The sequence below is a fragment of the Falco punctatus genome, assembly GCF_963210335.1.
Source record: "Falco punctatus genome assembly, chromosome: 5".
NCBI lineage: Eukaryota > Metazoa > Chordata > Aves > Falconiformes > Falconidae > Falco > Falco punctatus.
In genome coordinates this window covers 82,280,964-82,306,644 of record NC_137584.1, presented here as the reverse complement: position 1 = coordinate 82,306,644, position 25,681 = coordinate 82,280,964, and the positions used below count along the sequence as shown (strand labels likewise).

Here is a 25,681-nt window from a genome sequence, read left to right as displayed (position 1 = left end):
CTTTGTTACAGTCAAGTTTTTAAATGTATATAGAGTTGAAGGAAGTAATTCGCTTTTTCATGTTTTTCTATAATAATTAAAGAAAATCTTTCAGACATGCTAGTTTCTCATGACTGTTGGATGGGAAAACACCTGTTCCTGATTAAGTACTCCTTCACAATATTGTGAAAGCCGTGATATAATAAATCCTGCAAATAATTTCTTGCATTGTGCTTGCTGTTGTCGACAGTTTAAATAACTGCAGCGAGACTGTTAATAAAAAATAAGCTCACAAGCAGGTGCTGCCTGCATTGTAATGCCATAACGTGACATTCTCTCAAGCCTTTCATTTAAGAGGTACTAGATTTTGAGCTTAAGCATGTGTGTAAGTTTGTGTCCATCCATCCCTGCTGAGGCTTGGACACTTACATAATTTACTTTATGTAATTGGTATTGCAGAAGCATGTTGTCAGACATAGTGCTTTTCTAATTTTTATCTTTCTGCTAAGTTTCAAAACTTTTTTTCTGGTAAGTTGCATGGAACAAGGTGTGGTTTGGAAAGATCTAAGAAGCACCTGAAACTGATAAAAATAGAAGACTAAAGTAACCATTTCTCTTTCAGATTCTTTGTCCTTTTTCACGTGCTAAAATATTCTGGCTTGGTATTTATTTTCTACAGAAAAATCACTTTAATTATTCTGTTCGTAGGTTTATGTCGTACAAGTGAAATATTTGGTGCATCTGCACTAGTCGTTGGCAGTCTTCATTATATACAGGATAAGCAGTTTCAGCATCTTAGCGTTTCTGCAGAGCAGTGGCTCCCCCTTGTTGAGGTGAATGGAAATATTTTAATAGCTAAAAACTGTACCGTACAGTTCATCAGATGTTGAATCTTATTTGTGTATCTTGCAAAAATGAATTTCTCATTTAATAGAAGCTCTGGCTGTTATCTCTGAGACTTAATCTTGACTATTTTGGTATAAATTTTAAGTCAAGCTCAAAGAAGAATTTTAAAAATACTTACTGCTTTGATAAACTGATTATGTGAGCTGTCATTGTTACATCTTACTCTGTTTTTTAGTGGTGTATTGGAATTTAATGTTTATTTATAAAAATTGAACAACGCTTCATTTATCTTACTTGGTCCATTGTTTTTGGTAACTTCATGGGGATAATCTTCGAGTTTGCTTGAAGCTAAGTTGTGGCAAGCTTTTAGAACCTGTTATCTAGCTTATACAAATGAGTTTCAACCTATATATTTAGTATTTGGTAGAAAATGTTTGTGATATTTTATAATAATCAGTTTTTCAAGATCAGCTTTAAATCATCTGAAAAATTCAGTGCAAACTGTTCATTTTTTCCCCCAGTGTTTATTTTCAGCCTATTGAGACTCTTCTTTAGAACAAGATAGCTGTAGTGTGTTTTGCCTAAAACAGTGTGCTGATGGACAAGTTGTCGTGCCTTAGTACAGAAGCGTACTGATAATATACCTGCTGTTGCATGAAGAAATTGGCATTTAATACAAATAAGCAGTTTAGAGAGCAGGATAAAGACAACTAAGGTTCTTCGCCGCAAGCTATCGCAAGTTCTAATGCAGGCACGTAAGGCAGCTCAGCTTCAATACTGGCGGCTGTTTTGGGAAGAAATTCCAGGTTAAATAACAACTATGCACCTTGTCCCTATGCAAGAGTGATTCTTTTACATTCAGCTGTAAGGCTTGTAGCTGTCAGAAGCACAGAAAAGCCTTTGTTCATTGTGTTCGTGGAGTACATTTTTTGTGGCATTACTTGGCTTTTTGTGCTGTCGCTGGAGATTTTAAAATGTTAAGCTATGCATATGGACAGAGTCTTTGGGGATAAAAGTAATTTAGCTTAAACTGTCCAAGTAAATTGATTTTTACAGGAACTTCAGAAGCTTACGAATGGTGATATTTAAATATTTGTGTATTTCTCTATACTTTTGATGGACAGGTGAAACCATCTCAGCTTGTTGATTATTTGCAGCAGAAAAAAACGGAAGGCTACACTATTATTGGTGTGGAGCAGACAGCTAAAAGTTTTGATCTTACAGAATACTGCTTCCCAGAGAAGTCACTATTATTGCTGGGGTAAGAACATACACCTTCTTTATAAATCTACCTCTTGCAGTCCATCTTTCTAGTAGTCAAAGTCTGGTCATATGAAAACCAAGTGACACTCGTAAAGGTGGATTTGGAACAGGAGGCGATTATGGAAATGGCAGAGCTCAGCTTTTTGTGTGCTGGCAAGTGGGAGGTATTGATAAGTACTCCTGGACGATCCTCCTCCTCATACTTTACCTATCCATACACTGTAACTCTCTCTTTTTTTTTCTTTTTTTTTTTTTTATGGGTGGAGCTAGCAACAGCACGGATTAGTTTTCCAGGTTAGTAATATGGGGCCCTGTATGTGTAGGCTGCTGTGAGCGCAGCAAGGATGGCTGCCTCTTTGCCCTGCTTAACTTCATGAGGAGGACTGGAGCAGAGTGGGAGCATGCAGAGCTGGGGGGTGCTTCAAAAATTAAGGATGAGGCACAGGATGAAGTACAAGCAGCAGCTGGGATGACTGCAGAGACAAGTGATCAGTTCCTATAAGCAGGCAAGCCTCAGGTGTGACAAAGGGGGAAGCTACTTCAAGAAATCTAGAGGAAAGTGCCCACGTGTCAGAAAAGCTGCTGGAATTGTAGGGCCGCTGAGTGAGAACAGGAGCAAGAGCCTGCCCATCCTTTTAGGACGAAGCAGGCAGAAATACCTTTTTCAAACCTTTTTATATGTAGCTTGTCTTCAGAATGTAATTCTTACAATGCCTTTGCTATCTTCTAATTAAAAACATAGTTTTAATTACTGGTAACTTTTGATATCTTCTGGTGTGCTCATTCTGAAGAGGTGCCACGTTGCAATTCATGGCTGTGATCAGTCTTGACATTCCCTCATACCAAGAACTCAGTGAACATGAAGTGGGCAGTTAAGCTTCGCTGCTGGCACAGCAGCTTCATGCCCTCATCATTTCATCTCTAGCTGTTAGTTTCTTTGTATAATGTGTAGTTTCAAAACAACGGCAGACAGGAAGTCCTTACGTTGAGTGTTCAGCTATTGCTGGACCAGTGAACTAAAGCTAAGTGTTCTACCAGTTTTCCTACATCAAAGCTTAGTACAGGTCTGGTGTGTTTTCTTTGTATCTGTAATGTATTAGTGTTTAAAAACCAAACAACAAAACCGCAAAACAAAACAAAAACCCTACACCCCCCCCCCCCCCCCCCAAAAAAAAAAAAACCCAGACCAAAACATTTCTTGTCCTCATCAGTTATATTGAGGGCAGATGCATCATTTGTCAAATAGTGTTTGGATGCTATTGTGACTCTTGCATCTCCTGCTTTCTGGAACACCTGTCTCTTTTCAGATAAAAAGTTACTGTTTTCTCTTTACTAGAAATGAACACGAAGGAATCCCAGCAAACCTGATTCACCACCTGGATGTCTGTGTGGAAATTCCTCAGCAGGGTATTATTCGATCACTCAATGTCCATGTAAGTGGAGCTCTGCTGATTTGGGAGTACACAAGGCAACAAGTGATCAAGCAAAAACAACAAAAATAACTGCCAAGAGTTTTGTGCCTTATAGTACAGCTGGGTGACTTCCTATGGTGCTACAACATGAAATTCTGAATAGATGACATACAAACTCAGGGTGAATGAGGATTTTTAAGTTTTGCATGTTTTGTTCTCTGTACTGTTCAGACTGACTTTTAAATGCCTTAATACTTTACCTCCTTAAATAAAACTGTTGCATTGGAAATAAATACTATTTATATTGCATGTGGTGTGCGTGATTTTTCTACTATTAGAATAGAATATCAGCATAGGACTGTGAACAATCCCAAATCAAAATGCAGGATTTTTACTGCAGTTACTTCAGTTGCGATGACCATGCTTGAACTTTAAGTGGTGCCTTTCTATAACCACAATCAAAACTTACTGTAGCCAAAGTATCTAATCCCTCCAGTGTCCATGTATACTAGATTATGTAATTTTTGCAAGATAACTCAATTACATTAAATGCTGCCCCTTGTTTAAATGCCTTCCACAGTCAAGTTTGCAAATTCTGCTGTAAACAGTCTGTATCATTAAGTGGAATTGCAGCAGTAAGGTCATCAAAACCACTCAATTATACAAAAGGTCGTAATGGGAGAATCATCATAACTGCCATAATTCTAGCAGAGATACTAATTGAAAACTGTTATTGCTACTGTAAAAAATCCTGTTGCTTATAAAAAATGAGCATACTCAAAATACGTAAATCGCATCATATGCTCAGGATGCATTAGGTCTTCTAATGGCTGCTGTTTTATAAACTGATGTTGGGCTTAAACTGTATTTTAAAATAATTTTAAATACTAGGTAAATGAGAAATACAAATTACATTATACTACCACTTCCTTTTGTCAAGGAGGGGAAGTTAGAATGAACTTTCTTTTTTACGGAAAAGTGGGTTTACTTACTGAAAAACATCTTACTGTTCTCTTTTGAATATGTACATTGCACTTTAATCATTTATTCCTGTGAAACAGTTTGGCTAATGATACATTCAAAACCTTAGATTTGTGAACAGCCCTGCACTGTATTTCTTTGACTTATACTCTTGAAAAAGCTGTCCATGACCATCTTTTTTTTTTTCAGCAGACATGAGACCTTGCAACAAGAACAGCAGCAGCCTGCATTTCAGGGAGACAGTCAGGATCTCAGTTCTTGAGCCCAAGCAGCTTCTGTTGCTTTCTCATGCTTTTTCCTTCTGTAGTTATTCTTGTGAGATGTATTCTGAAAGCAGAGTACCTATGACTTTCCAGCAGCTTCTGGAGGATGATACCCTTCTGTTTCAAGCTTTCTTTTATATTTTAAAAAGTCTCTTCTTTTGTCAAAATACTTAACCTGTTTAAAAAGAGAAAAGATGTTCAGAAGATTGTAGCAGAGGAAAGGGCTTTGTGCATCGTAGGAAGACTAAGGAATAAACAGTCTTTGATACTAAACTTAAGAAGAATTTTAACTCAATACACTACCAGTTGAAGAGTGTGTTGCTCTGTTGAAGAAGACTAAAGTGGACTGTTTTGTGGGTTTTTTTTCCCATTTTGAAAGTGAACTTCTATTTCCTGTCATAACTATTCCATTACTTCCATGAACATTAATAAAAGCAGTCTATTGGTTTGTTATTTTCACTGCTACGAACAATATTTCTAATGCAAAGATAAGTCCAGCAGCTTTTCTGTGGTATCACAGACTGTAACCTCTGAATTCACTACCACTGATGCGCATAGCACCAAAGCACTGCTGTTGGAAACAATCATCACTACAGACGAAATAACAGCAGAACTGCAGTGTTCAAAGTACAGCAACTGTGAATGTACTTGTTTTTAACTGACTTCAGTCTACTCGCTCAAATAGGAACTGTTCAGCCCCTCAGGAACTTCTGTTATTAAAGCGCAATGCCTGTTAGAAAAGTTAAGAATTACAGCTTGAGGTCAGGAAACCAAGAACATGAATGAGTTACATGTAAGCAGATGGTTTGCTGTGAAATTATACTGCATGAAGGAGGGTAATAGAGCCAGTCCTAAGCTGCCATGCAGCTGCAAGCCCTGCATGCCTCCCTTCTGTATTAGCCTTTCTTCTTTAGTAACAATTATTTCTGTGCACTTCTAAAGCTTTGAAGTATTTTTCAGATTTTTTTTTAATTAATTAAACAATAAGCCTGTATGCTTGTATAATTGTGTATTTATCTGAAAGTTTCAGGTCATGTTGTCCTTTCCCTCTGTACTATATACTATTCGTAGTTCTTGGGCCAGTCGGTGTCCACTGAGGAGTTTCACTTTCCCAGCCAGACCAAAAGTGTGCAAACCAAGTTATATTTGACAAGGGTGTACTGTTACCTATGACAGAGCATAAGACTACAAGTATTCTGCAATCCAAGAAACTGAAGTTGCTGTCATTAACAAGGCAGATGTAGCTACTTGTCAATGCCGTTACTAACGTGCAAAGAAACGCTCTGTTCATTTAGTAGGAGCTTTAGGAGGCTGAGTGCAGGAGAACACGCGCGGAGCGGCAGCTGCTCACCCACTGCTGCGGGCACCGGGACTCGAAGGACAGCCGCAGCTTCTCGCACTTGCTGGCATCGTCTGCGTGCCTATCCAAGCACTGCCAGAACTCGTCCCGGGCCCCCCAGCAGGCCTTCCTCTCCTCCATCGTTGGCGCCGACATCTTCGCTACCGACCTGAACACAAACAGTGGCTGTCCGAGTGCACCTCGCCCCATCCTGCTGCTGCCCCGGGCCGGCTGTGAGCTTCACCGCGCCCCGACACGGCCCTGCCTGCGCTCCCAAGGCACCGGGGGCATCACGGAACCACTGCGGTAGGAAGCTCATCAGGTCCCGCCGCTACCCCAGCCCTGCCAAGCCCAGCACTAACCCACGGCCCTCAGCACCGCGTCCACGCGGGCTCTAAACACCTCCAGGGATGGCGACGGCACCACCGCCCTGGGCAGCCTGTCCCAACGCTTCACCACCCTTCCCGGGAAGAAATTTTCCCGATACCCAACCTAAACCTCCCCTGGCGCAACGTGAGGCCGTTTCCTCTCGTCCTGTCGCTCGTTATCCGGGAGAAGAGACCGACCCCCGCTGCCTACGGCCCCTGTCAGGTGGCTGCGGAGAGCGATCAGGCCTCCCCCTCGGGGAAGGGGGTGCCTGAGCGCACCGTCCGCAGCCGCGGGAGGGAAGGCCCCGGACCCCGCACGGCACCGCACTCACCCTGCACGGCTAAGGTCGCGGCCCCGGAAGCAGTACGGCGCGGTCCCTGCTGCGCAGGCGCGGCCCGGCGGCCCCGGGTGCGATTGGTCCGCGGGCTGGTTGTCCCGCCCCGGTCGCCGTGGGGGCGGGGCCGCGGGTGCCCGCCGCGGGCCGGTGCCGGCCGGGGGCAGCCCCTCAGGGGAGCCCTGCCCTGCCCTGCCGTGCTGCGGCCTCTCGGTGGGCGGCGAGGGCTGTGCGTTTGCGGAAGGCACGTTCAGAACCCCAGAGACAGGGGGTTTCGCGGCGGCCTGTGCGCAGCTGTGCCGGCCTGGCAGGGCCGCCCTGGGGAGATTTCTTGTGACAGACCCTGTCGCTGCGTCAAGCTGGTGATAAAAACAAGGAAGAAGAACGGGGTTGCCTCAGTAGAAGAAAAAATTACCCGTAGCGAGGGCCATAAAATACTGCTAGAAGTCTGGGGGCCGGCCGGGTGGGCAGCTGGTGAGCTCAGCCTGGCAGCAGCGCCAGGCCCGAGGCCTGCAGGGCTGGCAGGCAGCATCCAGGAGCAAGCTCGGTTTCCTTATTTTATTTAGAATTTGGTGGGCCTTCCTTGTGCTGGTCCCTGTAGCCAGGGAGCCGATAATCCCTCCTGTTATGCATCGGCTGCCTGGGAGCGTGGAGCAGTTTTCCAGTTTCCAAAGCTGTGGTGCGTGTTGCCATAGTCACATGCCCCAGCACTGGGAAGGGTGGTGTTTTTCTGGGCACCCGGTCGGGGAGCGTGTCTAGCTGTTGAACTTGAGCTGGATTTCTTCCTCATGGAGTGGTAATGGTTGTGGCTGGTGAGCCTGCTTTCCTGGCTCTCCCTGGGGGTGGCTCACTTGTCCTGGTACAAGGAAAGGTATTTCAAGGGAAAACCAAGGATTTGCACTTCTTCAACAGTGCTCCCTGTAAGCCAGCCAGATCTGGAGGGGATTTTATTCATCAAAATGCCTAACCAGCCCCTTGGAAGGGATACTTTTGTGGAGCAAAGCGAACGTGACTGCTGGTGGAGACTGCACGGTATATAACACAGTCCGTGTTCTTGTCCCTGCCTGTTTGCTTAACCGCCTTCTGTTTGCCAGACTATGATAGGTAAGAGATAGAAGTGCAGTAATTTAATTTCTAATGAAACAGGGGGGTTAATGTGAGTGGAAGTCACTATAAAAGTAGAATTTCAATTATATTTTTCTGTTGAAAAGAATATTGAAGTAAATTTATATTACGGTTTTCTTATGACCCTTTTGCACTCATGCTTTTGTGAAGCAAGCTTTTACAAGTGTGAATATTGCAAAGAAAATTAATGTTAAGTCTCAAGACTGAAACATAATAATAGGAAATGTCAGTTGTATTTTAGCTTTCAAAATTTATGGTGCGTGTAGTGTTGTTTGGTTACTGCATTCATGAAACAGAGAGGATAACGTGGTTACATATAATTAATCACAAAGCCCAAACAGCACATCTGGGATATTTGTGATAAATGGTTTATTCTTTAATGACTTGTAGATCAAGAAATACTCACTGGAGACAATTATAAATAGCTCTGTGTAATGGATATTATGGAAATTCAGTGATCTGATTTTAGAAAGTGCATGAATAGAAGAAAAGACAGATTTATCTAATACATTTTCAATGGCAATTTGGTTAAACTGCTATAATAAGGAGGTGGATTGTTTTGTTGTTAGCCAGTTCTAAGTATCTATCTTTAGTGTTTTACTTTCGGGGAATGTGCCCAGTAAGTAATAAATGGGTTATTTATAATAGCCAGGTGGAGGCAAATGTTCTAGAAAGATGGGAGGCTGAAAAAATTTCAGATTTGTTAGCTGTGCTGGTTGCTGCAGTTGAAGCTTTTGAATTACATTTCCATTTAGTGGTTAGTGAGATAGATGTTAAAGAAATACTTGCCCATCTCCCACTGAAACCAGCAGCGCGTTAAAGTGAGTCGTGTGGAGTTTATACAGTGGCTCAGCTCTCAGACTCTGTTGTGCCTGTTCTTGCTAATTGAGATACAGCATTGTGTGTGCTTTGCCTTCCAGTTAACATCTAACAGATCTCTCCTCACCTACAGCGTTACTTATGCCATATTTAATTGAAATTTGCTCAGCAGATTCTGGATTGGCAACCGTGATGATTTCTCCTTTCACTTTGAAAGCAATTAAAACTTCTTTCTTTTCACATAACCTTGCATTTAATACCAAACATTTGCAAATAAAGATCTGAAAGAGGCATATTAGTTTCAAAACGTTTAAGAAATGTATACTGTACTTTCTATGGCCTTATACAAAGCACTCTTTTTTTCATTATTTCATAAAGACTTCATGTTGAGTTTTACTTTTGTGCATTTCCTTTTAACAATAATGTGCTTAACCTTCTCTGGATGAGTTAGCAAAAATCTGGGGTTTTGAATAAATATAGAAGGAGGAGTATGTGAGGAGAAATAAAGCTGTAGCTTGTGTTTGGCAGCCTCAGCAAACCAGTTTTCTGAATCTCTAAGAAAATGTGCATTATCACATTATTTTTCAATTAAATGTGTGTTGGGGCTCTTACCTTGATTTCCCCATAATGCTGTCTTTGCTGGGTGTTGTGATGAGCATTCCTGCACTGACTGCCCATGTGACATGAACATAGAGAATTAAGCATGTGTCTTGGGACGCTGCAGGAGAGACTGACGTAGAGACTACCACGGCTTTGTGCAGTAGCTCTGCATGTATCGGAGGGCTGGGGGTGTGGGTTCATCTGATAGTGCTGGAGGGGATTTGACTAGGAAGGACTAAGCCGTCTGTGCAGGCTGATATGGAGACAGAAGGGGAAAGAATAGACAGAACAATAGTTTTCACATTTTCCAGATCTCTGTTCAGTGATTTGAAGCCTGCTGAGAAAAGGCTTGCTTGTCTTTGTGACCTCTCGTGGACATCAAATGGAGTACTCTGTGGAACTCGTCTGAAAATCACTAGGCTACCTAGAGGAGTGGCGATTATGATGAAGAAAAAAACCCCAGCAACTGGAGGTTTAGGATTTTTTTTTAAGGTGATATAGTAATGTACATTAATTATAGGCAATTGTTTTTAATGCCAATGGTCCATTTTTGTTAGTTGTTAGGAAGGAAGAAAACAGAAAAAAGAGTATTTTGGGAAAAGCAGGAGATGATGGTAAGGTGGGAAGACTGACTAATTCTTACTCTTCTGTTGTCTCCTGATTAGCAGTTCTCCAAGCCTACCAAGGATGAGACAAGCTTGCTTTTCAGCAATGTTGATGCTCAGCTTTTTGCAAGAAGGCTAGATTGGAAATGAAATCTGTCTGGTCTACAAGGAGACTTCAATTTTCAAAGCTATGTAAGTGGAAGAAGAACACTCATCTTTTCAGTGTCATTTGGATGCCTTCAGATTTCTCTATCATGTTATGTACTAAAAGCAAAGAAGTAGTTCCTAGTTCTCTCTGAGACTAAAACACATCCTAAAATTCTTTATTAAAAAATCAGCTGCATGCTTGCATTCAGGTATTATGTTTAATCAGCTGCACCTTATGTTCACTATAAACTTTGTCTGTGAAGTATAGGTGTACTCATCCAGATGGGATTGCTTACACATACACAAAGGCAATGTCGTTTTCAAACATGATGAGTATTTGTTCCCAAGATCAATATCAATTTTCTTAGTAGCCAAGCTAGCAAGTGACGTGCCTTTCACCAAATCCAAAATCACAAGGAGAGAGCGATGTCTTTGTTTACAAGTCAGGAAGGCATTTAAAATACGTAATTGGCCAAAAATCACAAGGAGAGTATAATGCAATTTACCCTGCTTACTAGGCTGCAGTCATTAAAGACTTGCCAGCTTCAGAAACCAGAGGGACAGTGAGACCTGTTGATGGGAGAACATAAAGCGATGTTCACTGGCCTATACCATATGCTTATAGCAAGCAGGGCAGCAAATCCAAGCTGAAGTTCACATTTTATAAGTCCTTACAGATCTTGCTGCTTGGAGCCCACAAATTCAGCTTTTAGGATTCTTTTAGGAATCTTATAAGAATCTTTTAAGCATCTGGGTCAGTTGTGTGTATGTGCAGAAGCTGGAGCTTGGTGTAAATAATCTGCAGAAACCAAGGCAGCTGTCCCCTTAAGAAAGGCAAAGAAGTCTCAGTCTCTGTCTTGTCCATTTCATGTTAAGAAGAGTGAAGGATGGATGCCTTTCCACAGGCTCATCTTGGCCTTTTTTTTTTTTTTTTTTTTTTTTGAGAGAGAGAATAGGAAACACTGCACTTAGATTTCTGAAGTGTTTCTAATGATGCTTCTTACCAAAGAAATGAAGCTACTGTGGATCAAAAGAGATTGTCTTGTAGACTAATAACTTAGGTTAGTGAGGTAGGAAACAGAGAGCAGGAATAAGTTATTGCTCTTCAAAAGGAGAGAGATTACCAAAGGAGCTGTGCTGAAGCCAGTCTTCTTGTGTGTACTCAAAAATGGTTGATCAAAAGACCCCAACATTTACTGATCAACTGTTTTACTGATTTGGGAGAGTGGAGACTAGAACTGAGAGAGGATCTCTTGCTGTTGTGTGGCCAGGCAGCAAAATATCTGGTGGCATTCAGCTTTAACAGACATGACGTAATGGACATGGTGAAAAGGTCTAAAAATATATGGTGAGGGCCTCTAAATTCACTGTTATCACTCATCAGAAAGATTCTCAGTTTATGGTGGGTAACTGTTAAAGCACATCTACTTTAGTTCTCTTCATTTGGGTGAATAATGCTCTGCAGGTTGATTGCTGTTTTTCTGAATCAATGCACTGGTGGCTCTCTTGAACTGTCAGATGGACTTGGTCTAGAACTGGAGGGAAACCTGGAGATGAAGAGCTGGAAAACTCTCTTGAGTTCTTTTCTGAAGAGATCATCTAGTTCAGCAGTAGGATTAAAGAAATGTCTCTATACCATTGCAGAAAAAATGCAGATAACAGGTTCTTAAATACAATACTAATACGAGCTCCACAACCCTCCTTGTTTAAGCCTTTTCCAGAATTGGAATTCCTTGCTTTCTAAGTTCCGCTTTTCATTACTGAGGAATAAGTTGGTTGCATCCTAGTGTATCTGTAATGGAGAAATACCAGTTGCCACTGCCTTTAGAATGATCTTGTGCATATATATTAAAGATCCCTGTAACAGAGTTTCAGATAGAAGAGAGAAATACGAGGCTTATTATTTTCAGAAACATTAGTTTGACCTACTGGTCCTGTCCTTAGTAATTTGATTTCCTCTTAAAAGATTTCTAGGCTGCAGGTGGGCATCTGTTCATTTAAATTCCTTTTTGCTTTTGCAAGATCTTTAAGCTCTTTTTTTTCTTATTTCACTTTTTAATGTTCGGGACTTCTAGATAAGGTGCAGGTTATTATGGAAATGCCTTAGAACATGCCAGCTAAAGAAAAAAAAAGTAATTGCTTCTCTTTTAATAATGATGAGCTAATTAAACTCATCCATCAAAATTCATTACTGCTGGCAGTTTCTGCAAAGACAGCTTGCACAAGGACTGGACTGTGAAAGAAGGTTCTCAGCTTTGACCTTTGCCAAGGAGTACGTAGCTCAGGTTTGGAGGCCTTGAAGGGTTCCACCCTTCCTGCAGTACAGATCAGGGACATGGAGCCAAACTCCCTGTAGCTTATGGCTTTACAGCATGTGCATGGACCCCGTTTCTTCAAACTGGCATTGTAGCAAGGGGCAGCTGGGCATCTTCCCCTGGAAAGCGTTTCCCAAAAGGCATTTCTGTCCTGATCCCATCCGCAGCTCTCCTATGCTCCTGCTTCACACCAGTTGTGCTGTTTCTGGATTCTATTCTTTCCCCATTCCTTGAAGAAGCCCCCAGTCCCAGCCTGCTGAGTCTCTGTCACCCCCTACTCCTAGCCTGCTTTCTGAGTCCCTGTAGCCCAGATGGGTGATGTGCTATTCCTAGGGCTTCTGAAGTGCTGGAGACCTGTGACATTCTTTTCAGTGAACAAGAGGGGTGTTTCACATGTGTTTCTGTTGTGCAGATTTGTGAGTTTACTGGGAATATGTTCCACAGCTACGCAAGTTGATTCAGTCTTCTGTGTTCAGTGAGTTTGCAGCCTGCAGGCACAGTACAGAAAGGTTTTTGACCAGAAATGGTGTCAACCTGGTAATGTTACCTTCCCTGTAGGCTGAAGATACTGTCTGTATGAACCCTGACCAACTCAATATTGCACTAGCTTTGTTACAGAGCGCTCTGGAGAGCTCAGGGTAAGCGACTTGTCCCAAAGCTTACAGGAGACATTAATTCAGCCCCAGAACTTGGTGATCTACAGGTCCTGCTAGTCTGCGGTCAGCCACAAACCCAGTTAAGCTACATGTTGATTTCAGTGTTCTGTTCAGCTGTTGAGTATTGTGGTTGGATTTCTGCCTCTCCTAGCTATTTTTTGAAGACTACTGATATGACCTAGACCATCCTAGACAGAAGAACAGGAGAAACTTTTTAAAATATGCCCAGCTCTGACTCATGTGCTGATGAAAAGCTCATGCAGCCCCTGTGGAGAGCTGCAATAAAAAAAATATAGAAGTAGCAGCAGGAGACAACTACAGACAACAGGGCAAGGAGAAGGACATGCAAGGGAGGGGGAGAACTGCTGTTCCTTCCTCGGATTCCTCACTGCTGTACTGTGCAGCAGCAAAAGCTGGCAGCTGCAGTGGGGTCTGGTGATACTATTTATTGACTTCCTTGAGATTTTTTCCTGTTTGCTGTTTTAGCAAGCCCACTAGATCATTCCTGGTTTCCCCCTTTGCTGGAAGAGCCAAGATGCTTTGTGAGGGCTACATCTGGGCCCAAAGCTGCCAATCTGGGTCAGCCCTTGACCCAAGGGAGCACACTGGTGGCTGGCAGTGCTCTGAGAGAGCAGGGGACCAGCGTCAAAGACACCAGCCAGTAAGGCCTGATGCTGCAGTCACCTGCAGTTCTGCCTCAGGAGGAGGTTTGAAGTGGCCAAGGGTGGGCTAAAAGTGCTGGTTCCACACCTGTGTTGCTTTGCTGTCTCCTGAAGAGCAGGTATGGCCCTGCGGAGCTGTGTGGGGTCCATAGAGGCCAGCAGTGGGTCTGACTCATGGGGTGCTGCAGAGACTGCAGCCAGTGCTCTGACCTGTGAGGGCAAGCAGGGGAGCCTGCCACAACTCAGCCCTCATCTCCAAGGCACTGAATTTGTCCTGGGAGCCCTTTAGCAGCCCAAGATCAGGAGGGTGCAATCTTGCCTACACCTGAATGGTGGCCTGGTCACATCTAATGCCTTACTTGCAGGGTTTGCCCTCTGCCTTGTCCTTCTGGTGAGAGCCAACAACTCTAGTTCCTTTCATTCCTCGGCTTCAGATCTGTGAAGCTTTGGCACTTACAGATGCAAACACATACACATATGGATGTGCTGCTTGCTTGACATTCTCCTAGTCACATCCTGGGCTTCACTGTCTGGAAGGTTTTGCTAAGCAGCAGCTCGCCAAGTCAGCTGTTTATCCTTAGGGCAAGGTGTTGCCTAAAGAAACATAGGTCACTTCATCTGATTAATTTGTCTGTATGTAGTTTAGAATTGCTTAACATAGGTAAATCTGGTTTACAGCTCCCACTCAGGAAAGAGGTTGTAATAAAGCTCTGTTTGAGATCCCAGCTCTTGTGTGTGCTTAGCCTGTTCTTGGGAAGGATGATGAGCCAACAGAAGCAATGACAGTTGCATCTGGTAAATCGTGGAGTTTTACTGATGCTGCTATCCATTCTGGTGCATAAATTCCCCCACAATCTGTACTGAATGTTAAAGGATCTGCTGCCGCTTTGGAAATAAACACACGTTAGTTGCAGTTTTTAAAGTGGCATTTAGAGCCTTTTGGATACCTACCAGATTGCATCAAACACACAGCAAAGTGTAGTGCAGAGATGACAGAAGATGCTGCTTATTGGGACTGTGGAAAATGGAAGGACTGTTTGTGCAAGTTCTTTCTGACCTTGACTCAGATGGGGGGCTTGGGGAGGAGGGTGGGGTACTTTGAGGATGTCAAAATTATATGCCCAAAGATGGAGTAAACTTTCATCTGGGACCTTTGAGATCAAGTCTCTGTGTTTGCCCTTCAAACCAGTTATTAGAGTTGTACCTTGTGCTTCTGTCCTGTGCCTTACTCTCCCCTGCTTCCCAAAGAACTAGATTTAAAAATTCAAGTGTGTATAACACTGAGTGGGACAGCGGTTGTGAGCTCAGATTTTTGGCTGTGTAATCTCCTTTAGTGAGTTTTCAGCGTCTTTTTGATCATCAAAAGATACGCAGGGAATAAACACAGAGCTGGACTAGGGCCTAATTATTAATGTACAAACTCACACCCCATCCATAGCCCCTAAGTACCTGTTAGCATATGTGTGTAAGGCTGCTCACTGGTGGATTCAAAGGAAGGTCAGCTTTTCCTTTGGTCTGCTTCTGCTTTACATGTGTCTCCTGACCGATGCCTAACATCAACCCTCCAGACGGATTTGTCCAGGAATCTCTTTGGCCAAATACTAACCCCAGTAAAACTGGAATAAAGGTGCAGTTGAGAGAAGGAAACAGACAGCATTGACCAAGTCTGAGTTTAAAATCTTTTATTATTTAGCTTTGCCAAACAGATAATGGAATCTGAAGTTGATTTGCTAAAATGTTTTGAAGTGGATGCCACCCCTGCCTGAGACAAAGAAGACCTCAGTGGCAGCAGGGACGCTTAGGCTATGGCAGCAGTTCAAAAGAACACTTTTAATTTTGTATGCAACAATGTAAACTTCAAAAATAGTAAACTATAACCTTTTTCCCCACCCCTTTTTACATAGCATGTGATCTATCACAGATAGAAATTTAATGGCGAACCAAAATCGCGTAAGTAAACATCCTGGTGCTTACGAGTTTCATAAAAAGTGTTACATTTGATGTAAATATCTTACATTTGTAACTCTTAACACTCACAATTATGGAGTAAAAGCAACTGGTGATTCACCCCCTTAGTCCGTGCTCTTAGACTGTACATCAGCAACCACGCTCCTGCCAGCCCCTTTGATCATTTTTGGCCGGATTGTCCCACACATGACCAAGACTTCCCCTTCCTCACGTTGGTGTTAAACAAGCGCAGCTCCACACAGGGGTAAAACCTGCGCAAGTGAGACGAGAACCAGGTCCCCTGCACGCAAACTTGCAGTCCCCGGGGCCCTGCATTCCCTCAGAAGCCATGGCATGTGTGGGGAGCACGTCCTGATGTTGGTGGGAATTCGGGGTCCCCCAGGGCCGCAAGCCTGAGCCCTGCCATTGAAAGTGCCTCGCAGCAGGAACTGGTTCTGCGTGGATAAAGACAAGAGTTCTGTAGAAGGCACTGGATTTCTCTTGCATGGTTTTAAACATGGACTACAGTCATGTGCAGAATAAGGAGATTTGGGCTCTAGACCGCTTTCTCTCTAGAGCTTTAGCGCAAGCATTTTTAGCACTTGGAATTTCCTCCTGGTTGCAGTGCAACATGCGCTAATCTACATAAAGTGATTTCCAAACCTCCTTCTTTCTGCTCTTCCCCCAACCTTCCTATCCCTTAGAAGATTCCCTTTTTGTTCCTTGAAAACTTTCAGAGTACAGCTCCGGTCAAAAATAAATGTGTGATGTAGCATAGCATTTGTTTCTTTTAAATCACAGTGTGCAATGCATCATTCGGTACCTAATGTTCAAAATCTCTGCCCTGCTTTTCATGAAAATCATTCTTTAAAATAACCTATGCAAATATATTTTGACTATATATTACATTCATTTAAAAAGAGAAGAGAGGTTCTTGGTTTGCAGGTTTTTTCAGTGTACTACCTAAGTGAAAGGTCTGATGTGAAAAAAGTACAAGCAAACTGGACATGCCAAGACTCGAAGCCTTAGATGGTGATTGTATCAAAACTGTACAGGTATGTACACCGTGTCAGACAGGTGTGCTTCTTCCCAAGAAAATACCTTTGCATCATCATATATAAGGTTAACCACAAAGTTTTGGTAAAAAGAGCATTTAATGAGCAAAGGATGACATGGAGGGGCGAGTTCTCCGGCTTTTGTTAGGCAGTCCTGAAGCAATGTCTCCATTCCCTTCGGGGATTTCTTCCTTCTTCCGGACTTTGAGCCGTGTGAGGAGCTTTATTACCCAGACGTCCCATTCCTCTGGCAAGAGCAACAGGAGAAAGCCCAGGCCAATAATGATGATGGCGATTACTCGGACACTGTTGAAGACAATTTCACTCGTGTAGTGATCAACAACTGTGTGGGACATTGAACGGGTGTTATTACGTGGGACAAAGCATTAGGGCAGTACCCCCTCCCCCCCTCTTGCCTCCCTGGCTCTGAAGGCTGGCAGTAGCAGGAGAATGTGGCCACGGAGGCGATGGTGGCAGGGACACTACCCTTCCTGCTTCAGAGCAGGCGGAGCTGGCCTGTGGGCTCAGGGTGCAGGAGGGCACCGTGCCTGGAGCTGCAGTTGTTCTCTGCAGCAGCAGCTTCTCCCACGCTTGCCGACAGCGCGGAACTCCTGCTGGGGTCTGGGTACGCACAGAAAGGGGCATTTCCCTTCCCCTTCAGCTCCTCCAGGCAAATTTTTCTTCTCCCCCTGACTGCCCCGCTGAGTAAGAACCCCTGCACGTGCTGAGCAGGTCCCCACACACTGGTGGGGACCACGCCACTCGGTACCAAAGTCTGCTGGGGTGGCCAGCGGAGCCGGCTCTGTGTGCGTGTGGCCAGCACAAAGCTGGGAGCTGCTGCCTGCGCCATGGCACCAGTTCAGCATGCTGGGTTTAGGAGCCTGGTTTGGGAGGTGGCTCTGGTTTGGGCCAGGGTTGTCTCCGCACTCCCCTGCCCAGGCTTCTTGGGCTCTGCCATCTCTTGGCTTTTGGTAAATTTCAGAAAAGCGTCACAGAAACATACCTAGCCATGGCCAAAGTTGAACTGTCAGTAGTCCTGATAAACACCTGCAATGTTATTTACCAAGGCAAGCAGAAATACTAGTGCATATTTGCTCTAAAATGTAAGCAATTTTGTTTCAACGTAGTGTTAAGCCTGCCTTGAAGAAATCATTAAGGATTGATTTCTGCTTCATCCATGAGTTTTCATCCCAGCCCAGAGATGGATGACTTCAAATTTAGTTTTTTTTTCAGTATGCCGGCTTCTTTGGACAGTAATTTAAAAAGCAATTCTAGAGATCATGAATATTCATGTTATATTATACAATACATATTTAACACAAAGTATAAATTTTTAATCAGCGTCATCTCCATAAGTCTTCGAGAGAAGACGCAAAACATGTTTAATAAAGCTATTTGCTTTTATGCCTGTTGTGTATTTCAAAGGCCACAGATTTAATGTATTCATTAAGATTCAAAAGGCAGAAATTCTTACCCGCGTTCACTGGGACACTCAGTACAATTCCAAGAGAAATCAAGGTGGGGTAGGTAATAGCAATCCCAAAATTTAGTAGAATATTGAATGCTGAAGAATGAAAGAAAAACACCTTTTACTACAGTGTAACTAGGCAGAGGGAATGTCACTTGAAATATTTATGGTTTGTTACTCCCTCTGCATGTTGTTCACATGGAAGGCATCTTAACTGCTGCTGCTATTCCTGCAAGATACCTGTGGACACACGTCTGTTTGCTGCACGTCCATCTGCCTGAGACATTGCTGTTTCTGGGGAACCCTACATCCCACTGGCGTCCAGTAGCAGGATCAGGGTGAGGTTTGGATACAACCTGTCACTCAGTGTGATGTGCAGTCATTCCCGCTCTCTACACCGATCCACTTTGCCCTGCTGAAAGACTGAACACTTCTCAGCTGGGAGATTTCAGCCGAACAGTTACTTCTGTCTGGATACATACTTTTTCCCCAGTAGAAGAGCTGCCTCCAGCTGCAGGTGGAAGATGCTGTAAATCTAACCCCCTTCCAGGCAAGAACTTGCTAAATATAATTTAATACAATAAAATTATGATATCATTATAATATCATTACAACTGAATGATTATAATATCACTACATTGTAATAACCATACATTGTTCATGGAGCGTCTCATGAGAAATAATAAATAGTTGCTTTGGACTAAATTCACCTTTGTTTTAAGGTGATTAGCTTTAGCAAAGTTAGGAGAGCCTTGACAATACTGAACTTGTCAGGAGCTGGGGCTCTGACTGCCTTCTGGCAGTCAATGAAATGACTTCTTTCTGCTTATCCTGCTGCAGTCCAATTTCCACTGCAACCAGGTTAACCTATTTAATTCTTTACTTTAGGCAAGAGGAAAGACTTATATTTGCACCAGTTTTAGTTCACACACAGTAAATGCAGCCATGTACTACAGCTCCTTACTTGTAAAGTCAAGGAGAAAGACAAAAGTTTTGCTGCTGGTTCTCTGTGAAATTGCTCTGCTTCTGTTCAGGCTTCCAAGTTGCACTGTAGCATGACTCTACTCAGTTGTTTGTAAAACTAATTGATTTGTGTTCTAATATTTCCACTGTAAAGAAAATCCCTTCCCTGTATTCTTTGTGTATTAAGTAACAATTAAATACAAAAATGCTTTTTACCTAATAAAACATTGAAGGAAAAAGGAAATGTCATCTTTGAAAATTTCCATGAACACCTATCTACTGTAACAGTGGTAGTATCTGTTATACATGGAACATGGTAGACATTTTTGTTAATAAAGATTATTAGCCAGGTAGATTTTAAACATCATTTTTCCTGACAACTTAATACAAGTCTTCAAATAAGACAGACAAGTATGTTTGTATTTAAATATTGCACACCCCCGTGATTGCTTGCCAAGTCCTGCAGTACTTTCTTGCAGAAACCTCCCTGTGAGTCCACTGAGTTTACTGTGAGTAAACTGGAGGTACTTCTGGAGTCAGGCATTGTGACTGTTCAGGGTAAAAGGAGCTGGGACTCAAGACAGGGATGGAGAAGGGCTATTTCTAGTAGAAATGAAAGGAACGTTTTAGGAGACGTGATGCTGTCATCCAGTTTAGGGATCAACTGTGGCAGCACAGTCAACACATCTAGTTTAACAAGGAGCCACAGCACATTTTTGATGATCATGAGTCATTAAAGCTTAGATTTGGCATTCCTCCCAAGTTGGGTTCCCTTGGCACAGCAGTGGCAGCAGAAGAGATGAGTGCCACCTACCAAATTCCCATCTGCACTATGCAATGCTACATTTTCAAATGCTGCCTGATCTTTAGGAATAGCAATTAGCAATTAGTGACATCACCAGAGGTGCAGGAGGCTGGCCTTGACTGGCCTGGCCTAACCTTCTTGCTCAGGGGCTGCTGATGAGGCAGTGCCCTGTGGGCAGGACTGCTTCCCATCACAGCCCTGGCAAGTGTCACTTGTCCCCGTGAAGGAGAGTGCACGAGTAGGAGTTAGGACAAGCTTTACAGTTTAGTCCCACAGCACCTTCTAATGAGGGCCACAATATTTCGGCTTGGTAATAACGGCCCACGGAAGCAGGGTCTACCTAGGAATGGACCCTCTGCATGATTCTGCAAGCTAATAACTCGGTTACGAAGAAGGCAAAACAGCTCCAGCTTGTCAGACATTTGCAGCTTCCACCAACAGCCAGTTTCTGGCACCCCCCTCCACCCTGGTCAGTGTGAGAGCCCCCCCATCTACTCACTCAATAAGAGAACTGAAAATCCACAGAGGTTTCCCCAAGGAACGATGTCGAAAGAGCTCCAGTACTCCACTTTGGTAAAATAAAGGATGACAGGAATACAGGTAACGAAGAGAACGTTGAAGACAGCTAACACAGACAGGAATAAGGCAGCTTCTCCAAATTTAGCACTGCCCAAAAGAAGTTTGAATAAAACCTACAAGAGGAAAATACATGGGTTTAACTCTCTTGCACCTCTCCTCTGGAGGGCTGGTGTCCTGGCTTCAGCAGCTCCTGCCATTCTGGCCTGATGGCCAGTGCTCAGGGCCAAGGTGCTGGGTGCTCAGCAGTGCCAGTCAGCACCTATGTGGTGATGCTTGCCGGACACTTGAGGTGGCTGCTCACGAAGCTGTGGAGAGCAGCTCGTGTGCCCCAGCCTTCTCCCTTCTGGCAGGGGCAGCTGCCACGTCAGCCCATGCGGGAAGGGGACTCAGCACCTTCTGCTTTGTACCTCCTAAAAGGGAAGGTCATTCACCCTAACTTAAACCCTTCAATCATTTTTCTACATGCTCCTCCAGGAAAACCTGCATCTGACATTAAAACCCGAAGGCTTGGTGGAGCAGGGCAGTGGGAGGAGAGGAAGCGACGTGTGTGATCTCCCTGCATGAGACATCAGTGGTCCGGGCCTTGAGCTGCCACCTGAGGAGCACTGTGGTGGTGAGCAAGCACGGTCCATGCTGCTTGGTTATCCTCCTGCCTTGTCCTGCCGTGCACCATGGCCTACCTGCCAGCACCGCTGTCCCTGCCTCCCGTCGCACGCTGCGGCGCCGGACTGCTTCCTCCCTGGGAACTCATCCCCAGAAGGCAGATAGCGCAGCAGCACCACTGCAGCCTGACTAATGAGACCACAGGGAAAGATGTAAAAGCTCTGGTTTGTTAGTGGGAATGGGATAAAGAGGAAAGGAGGGATGTGAGTGGCCCACCCCGGGAGCCCCTGTGCACGGGTCTGGTCTGAGCTCTGCATACATTTTCCACCACAGAGCTGTGGTGGATCCCGTGGGGTCTGGGTACAGCATTCCTCTGCCACGGACTGCAAACCAAGAGAGCCAATGGGCTCCGACTTACTGGTTTGTGCTGGGATGGCAGGCCCCCTAGCCCGTGTCAGCTGTCTCTTCCCTTTGCCTACCCAGAGCCCTGCAGGCAGGTCCGCGGGGCTGCCGTGCTCGCGGGGGTGCTGCCCGCTCCCACCACCTCACAGCCATCATTGCCGGTGCAGCTGCGTTGCCACTCCGCATAAGGGAGCAAAATATCCCGAAAGCCACTTTCACTCCTCGTTTGCCACCGGAGGATGGCAGGTTGCCCCTGGCAGGGTGGGCAGCCGGCACATGCAGACTGAGGTGTCTGTGTCTGGGGCAGGAGGGCAGGTCGAGGCAGCTCTGCTGCATGTGGCGCAGCTTGTCTGCCTGCAGATCTGCTTGCCCCTTCAGCAACCACAACCTGTGGAAACTGAGCCAGACTGCGGGAAGCAAGAGCAGAGTGTCAGCAGCAGTGGTGGAGTGGCATTTGTTGCAGAACAAGCTGCACAGCTCCAGCTGTCCTCCATGCAGGGTGCACCGTAGAGTAACACCCTGCCGCCACTGCCACCATCACCTCCCGGTGCACGTGTGCACGGGGTCTGGTGGAGCAACCCTGAGACCCCAGTCTGAAAAAGTGAGCAGAAAGCATCGCAACACAGCGCTCGGGGACGGACAGATGCTCCTCAGTTTGCGGAGTCTCCCTGGGTTTCTTGTGTTAAGGCTGCAGGGCTTGCCTGGCCAGTTTCTGTTGGAGGATTGGTACGGTGCAATTCATTAGACCAGATGGAGAGGTCTGCACCTCATCCTCATCTACACCTCCAGGCCGGGGTGGGTGAACCACACTCTACAGGTGCTTATTCCTCCCAGCAGACTGTGACTGTGAGTGCCATGAGCAGCACAGAGGCAAATGCACATACGTGTCTCGGAGTAAGTGAAACAGCTCTTTGCCCGGCAGAGGTGGCTGCATGTCATCTTACACATATGAGACCTTGATTCACAGGCATGTGCTTTGGATTTTAAGCATGTGATTATTTCCATGATAAGCAATACTTTAAGCCCGACATAGGCTACATACGCCACTGAAGGAGAACTGGCAAGGGGCGGTAACAAAGTGATTTGAGAAAGGAGCTAACTCTCTGCAGGGAGCTTCCAGGGTGAGGGATTAAATCCAGCACCCCTGGAAAAGCAGCTTCATTTTGCAAGAAGGTGGGACATCTGTGGGTCCTCCTGTGGGCACTGGAGAAGACTTTTCCCAAGGAACGGGAGTGTTTGTCCTAAGTGAGGGCAGACTCCAAGCAAGTGCATACCTGAATGCAGCGTTGCAGAGTCAGCGTGTTCATGGCAGAGCCCTCAAAGATGGGCATGTGGCACTGAACTGCATGACAGTTTGCAAGACAGGCACAGAGCGATGAGGGTGAGGATTCCTGAATCTTTCTGGGGGTGGGGGATGGCCCAGGTGTGCTTACCTTGTAGAGTGCAGACATTGAGGCAGAGCCCACCACCAGGGCTATCCCAATAACGGAGTGGCTGTGAAACCCATCAGCATACGTCATCATAACAATCCCTGCAATAGCAAATATAGCAGCCACAATCTGGATGGAGACAAAAAAAAAAAAAAAAAGAAAGCAAGAAAGTATTACTCGACAACCCCAAACACGGAAAAGCAGGTGAGCAATTTTGAATGAGAGGACAGTACTTCTGCACCATCTGCTTATGTAGAAAACTAGTAGCAAGCCCAGGCTGATACCCACGAAGCCGATGCTGCCTCCCCCCGTGGTTCCCCTGGCTGCAGGGAAGCCGCAGGCAGAGCTGCGAAGGAGCGGCTGCCTCGGGGGGCTGCGGCTTGGATTGAGCTGAAGGGGGGAAAATTCATCCCTGTCACTGAGCCTCCCCATCAGTGGGTCCCTGCAGCCTGTGCGTGACAATAATACAGAAGTAATAATTCCCTGGAGCTTCCAGGAAGGGCTTTGAGTCCTGTGGAGGTTTTGGAGGAAAAGTGTTTTTGAAATAAACAGGGGAATAAAAGTCATGCGATTGCTTTGGGGTTCGGATGTATCATTTCTGAGTGGAGGGAGGCTTACTCAACCAGCCAGTCCTGCAGCGATGCCTGAGAGGGGTGTCCAAAGGGAAGTAACATCTGTAAAGGTGGGGGACCGGCAGCCCCTGATTCAGCGGAATTAGCCAGAGCTTCTCTGGAACTGCCCTGCCAGATGCCTCAAGCCCCGCTGGGTGTCACAGCACTCTCCAAACTATCAGGCTGCAACAAGGTCTTTTACCATCACATACCATCATACTCTTCACACCCATCCCTCTACTGCCTTCTCCTAGTCTCTCCTCCTCCAGGGCACGCTCACTCCCTCTGCTTCTTCCTCCCCTCTCTTCCTTGGCTGCCTCCTCTACATTGGCTCCCCAACCACTTAACAGAACTACCACAGCTGCACCTTGTCTACATCGGCCAACCCGCCCCCCCAAGCCAGCCCACAGCTGTATGTTATCAATATTAATTAACCCAGCTTCATTCCTCTACACCTGGGTGGTATTTGTGGGGTGATAATGACTTTCTGCATGCTCTGTGCTTCTTGGTTCTGCAGTGGTGTGAGGGATGCCCAGCTCAGACCACATTGCCTTTGGCTGTGCAGTCATGGTGATGCTTGTAAGGTGATTGGGATAAATTAGTTTCTTTTGACCCACAGCTGTGTCAATGCCAGCCAGCTGTCCCCTCTCCTGGGGTTTTAAGCCCCATCCACAGATTGTGGCTGCCTACACATCCAAGACCAATGGCCTTCTCTCACCTTTCCTATTCACCACCAGAGATGCTGGGGCTGCTGTGAAGATGCAGGGGAAAGCCTGTGTGCCCAGCTTTGCTGCTGCCCGATGAGCAAGCTGCGGCAGGGGGACCCCTTTCCCAGCTGCAGGTCCCCTCCTGGCAGCACCAGCAGCCTCTTCCCTGGCTTGAGCTGGGGCTGGCGCCAGGGGGTACCTATAAAGTTTCCACACACGATCACCCAGCAGATCCCTTCTGCATGCTGACATCAACACCTCCAATTTCCCTTAACGGAGAAATGCCCCGTTTTTACAAACAGAAGGGGATCAGTTTCTCTAAAGGTGTTGCTGTAGAATGGCAGGGTAGTGTCAGGGCAGGAAAAAGCCCAAATCAGCAGAGGCTACACTGCCTGGAAAATACAGCTGCTAATAGCATGTCAACAAGAAAGGGATTGTCTAGAAATTGCTGTACTGCTGTTCATGATGCTGCACGAGCACAGCTCTGGCAGGCTGTGGAGGGGCAGCATTTCCCCCAGGTGCTCAGCCCCTTGCATAGCCCAGCCGAGGGGCAGCAGGTTCTGAAGATGCTGATTTATGACCTGATCAAAGCAGTGCAAGCTGCAAAGGCTGGGTATGCACGCTGCAAATTTGGAGAGGATCCGGTACAGCATTTTGGCTCGCAGCCCTGTTGGCATCAGACCTCTCCATGCACTACTGTGGGGCATCGTTTCTAAAGTGAAGCTTGGTGGTGGTGTAATTGGGCTCTATGGTCCTCGACAGGCTTTTTTTTAAGGTGAGGAGAGAAAAAAACCACCAGTGTATGGCTCTAAGCAATGTGGGGCAGTTTCAGATTGGCAGGACTGACGGAGCTCAGCAGTTCTCTAATGTCAGCGTGCTGGTGCTTGTCAAATAAAAATTCAGACACTTGTGTGGCTTCAGAGGCACAAGAAAAGAGGTCATTGAATGAGCTTAGCATGGGGCAGGTGCAGAACAAAAAGAAAGAGGTTTGTCTTTGCCCAATAATTCAGCCAAGGAAAGCTTTGCTGTTGCACACTGTGAATGTGAAAAGTTTATAGGGATTAACTCATGGAAGAAAAAAAAAATAAAAATCCATTAAAGACTATTAGCTATAGGAACATCTTTTCTGTCTCAGAAGTCCTTGAGCCTCAAATTGCTGGAGGCTAGAAAGTCTCATGATGAAGTAAAATTACAGTTTTTTCCTGTTTAGACAGATTTTCCTAGGTGTCCGCTACAGGCAGCTGCTGGAGCCAGGCTCCTGGGGCAGATGCGTCTTTGTATGGTTCTTTGTGGAGCTGCAAGACACACGGCTCAAGCTTATCTGAAAGATGGCAGCTCCAGTCCTTCAACGTCACCTGTGCTACAGCCCAGGTACGACAATGAATTGTAGATGCAG

The 25,681-nt window shown here is 45.2% G+C and overlaps 3 protein-coding genes and 1 long non-coding RNA gene across 7 annotated transcripts in view; 2 read left to right on the top strand and 2 right to left on the bottom strand.

The window, feature by feature from the left end:
* TARBP1 (tRNA guanosine 2 -O-methyltransferase TARBP1) overlaps positions 1-3,809 on the top strand; it is a 42,130-nt gene extending 38,321 nt beyond the window's left edge. For both annotated transcript variants that reach the window (XM_080388856.1, XM_080388855.1), the window contains exons 28-30: positions 688-812; positions 1,950-2,086; positions 3,425-3,809. In XM_080388856.1, the coding sequence (XP_080244982.1) occupies positions 688-812; positions 1,950-2,086; positions 3,425-3,590 (428 nt within the window). In that variant the 3' untranslated portion in view covers positions 3,591-3,809. The remainder of the gene's footprint in view (positions 1-687; positions 813-1,949; positions 2,087-3,424) is intronic.
* A 651-nt stretch (positions 3,810-4,460) lies between these two features.
* On the bottom strand, positions 4,461-6,853 carry COA6 (cytochrome c oxidase assembly factor 6). 2 transcript variants are annotated; one of them, XM_080388903.1, is made up of 3 exons: positions 6,784-6,853; positions 6,096-6,252; positions 4,461-4,919 (listed from the first exon to the last, which is right to left on the bottom strand). In XM_080388903.1, exons 2-3 carry the CDS (start codon positions 6,237-6,239, stop codon positions 4,824-4,826), a joined length of 240 nt encoding a protein of 79 aa, XP_080245029.1. In that variant the 5' UTR covers positions 6,240-6,252; positions 6,784-6,853; the 3' UTR covers positions 4,461-4,823. The 2 variants fall into 2 exon arrangements, with proteins under 2 accessions (XP_080245029.1, XP_080245028.1); XM_080388902.1 differs by lacking the exon at positions 6,784-6,853 and adding an exon at positions 6,576-6,777.
* Positions 6,854-7,039: 186 nt separating this feature from the next.
* On the top strand, positions 7,040-20,440 carry LOC308064418. Its single transcript, XR_013928368.1, has 4 exons — positions 7,040-7,465; positions 7,699-7,890; positions 9,996-10,127; positions 18,391-20,440. It is a non-coding gene; the product is annotated as an uncharacterized lncRNA (long non-coding RNA).
* SLC35F3 (solute carrier family 35 member F3) overlaps positions 9,994-25,681 on the bottom strand; it is a 188,449-nt gene continuing 172,761 nt past the window's right edge. For both annotated transcript variants that reach the window (XM_080388904.1, XM_080388905.1), the window contains 4 exons: positions 22,971-23,096; positions 20,453-20,645; positions 18,192-18,281; positions 9,994-17,060 (listed from right to left, as the gene is read on the bottom strand). In XM_080388904.1, the coding sequence (XP_080245030.1) occupies positions 16,816-17,060; positions 18,192-18,281; positions 20,453-20,645; positions 22,971-23,096 (654 nt within the window). In that variant the 3' untranslated portion in view covers positions 9,994-16,815. The remainder of the gene's footprint in view (positions 17,061-18,191; positions 18,282-20,452; positions 20,646-22,970; positions 23,097-25,681) is intronic.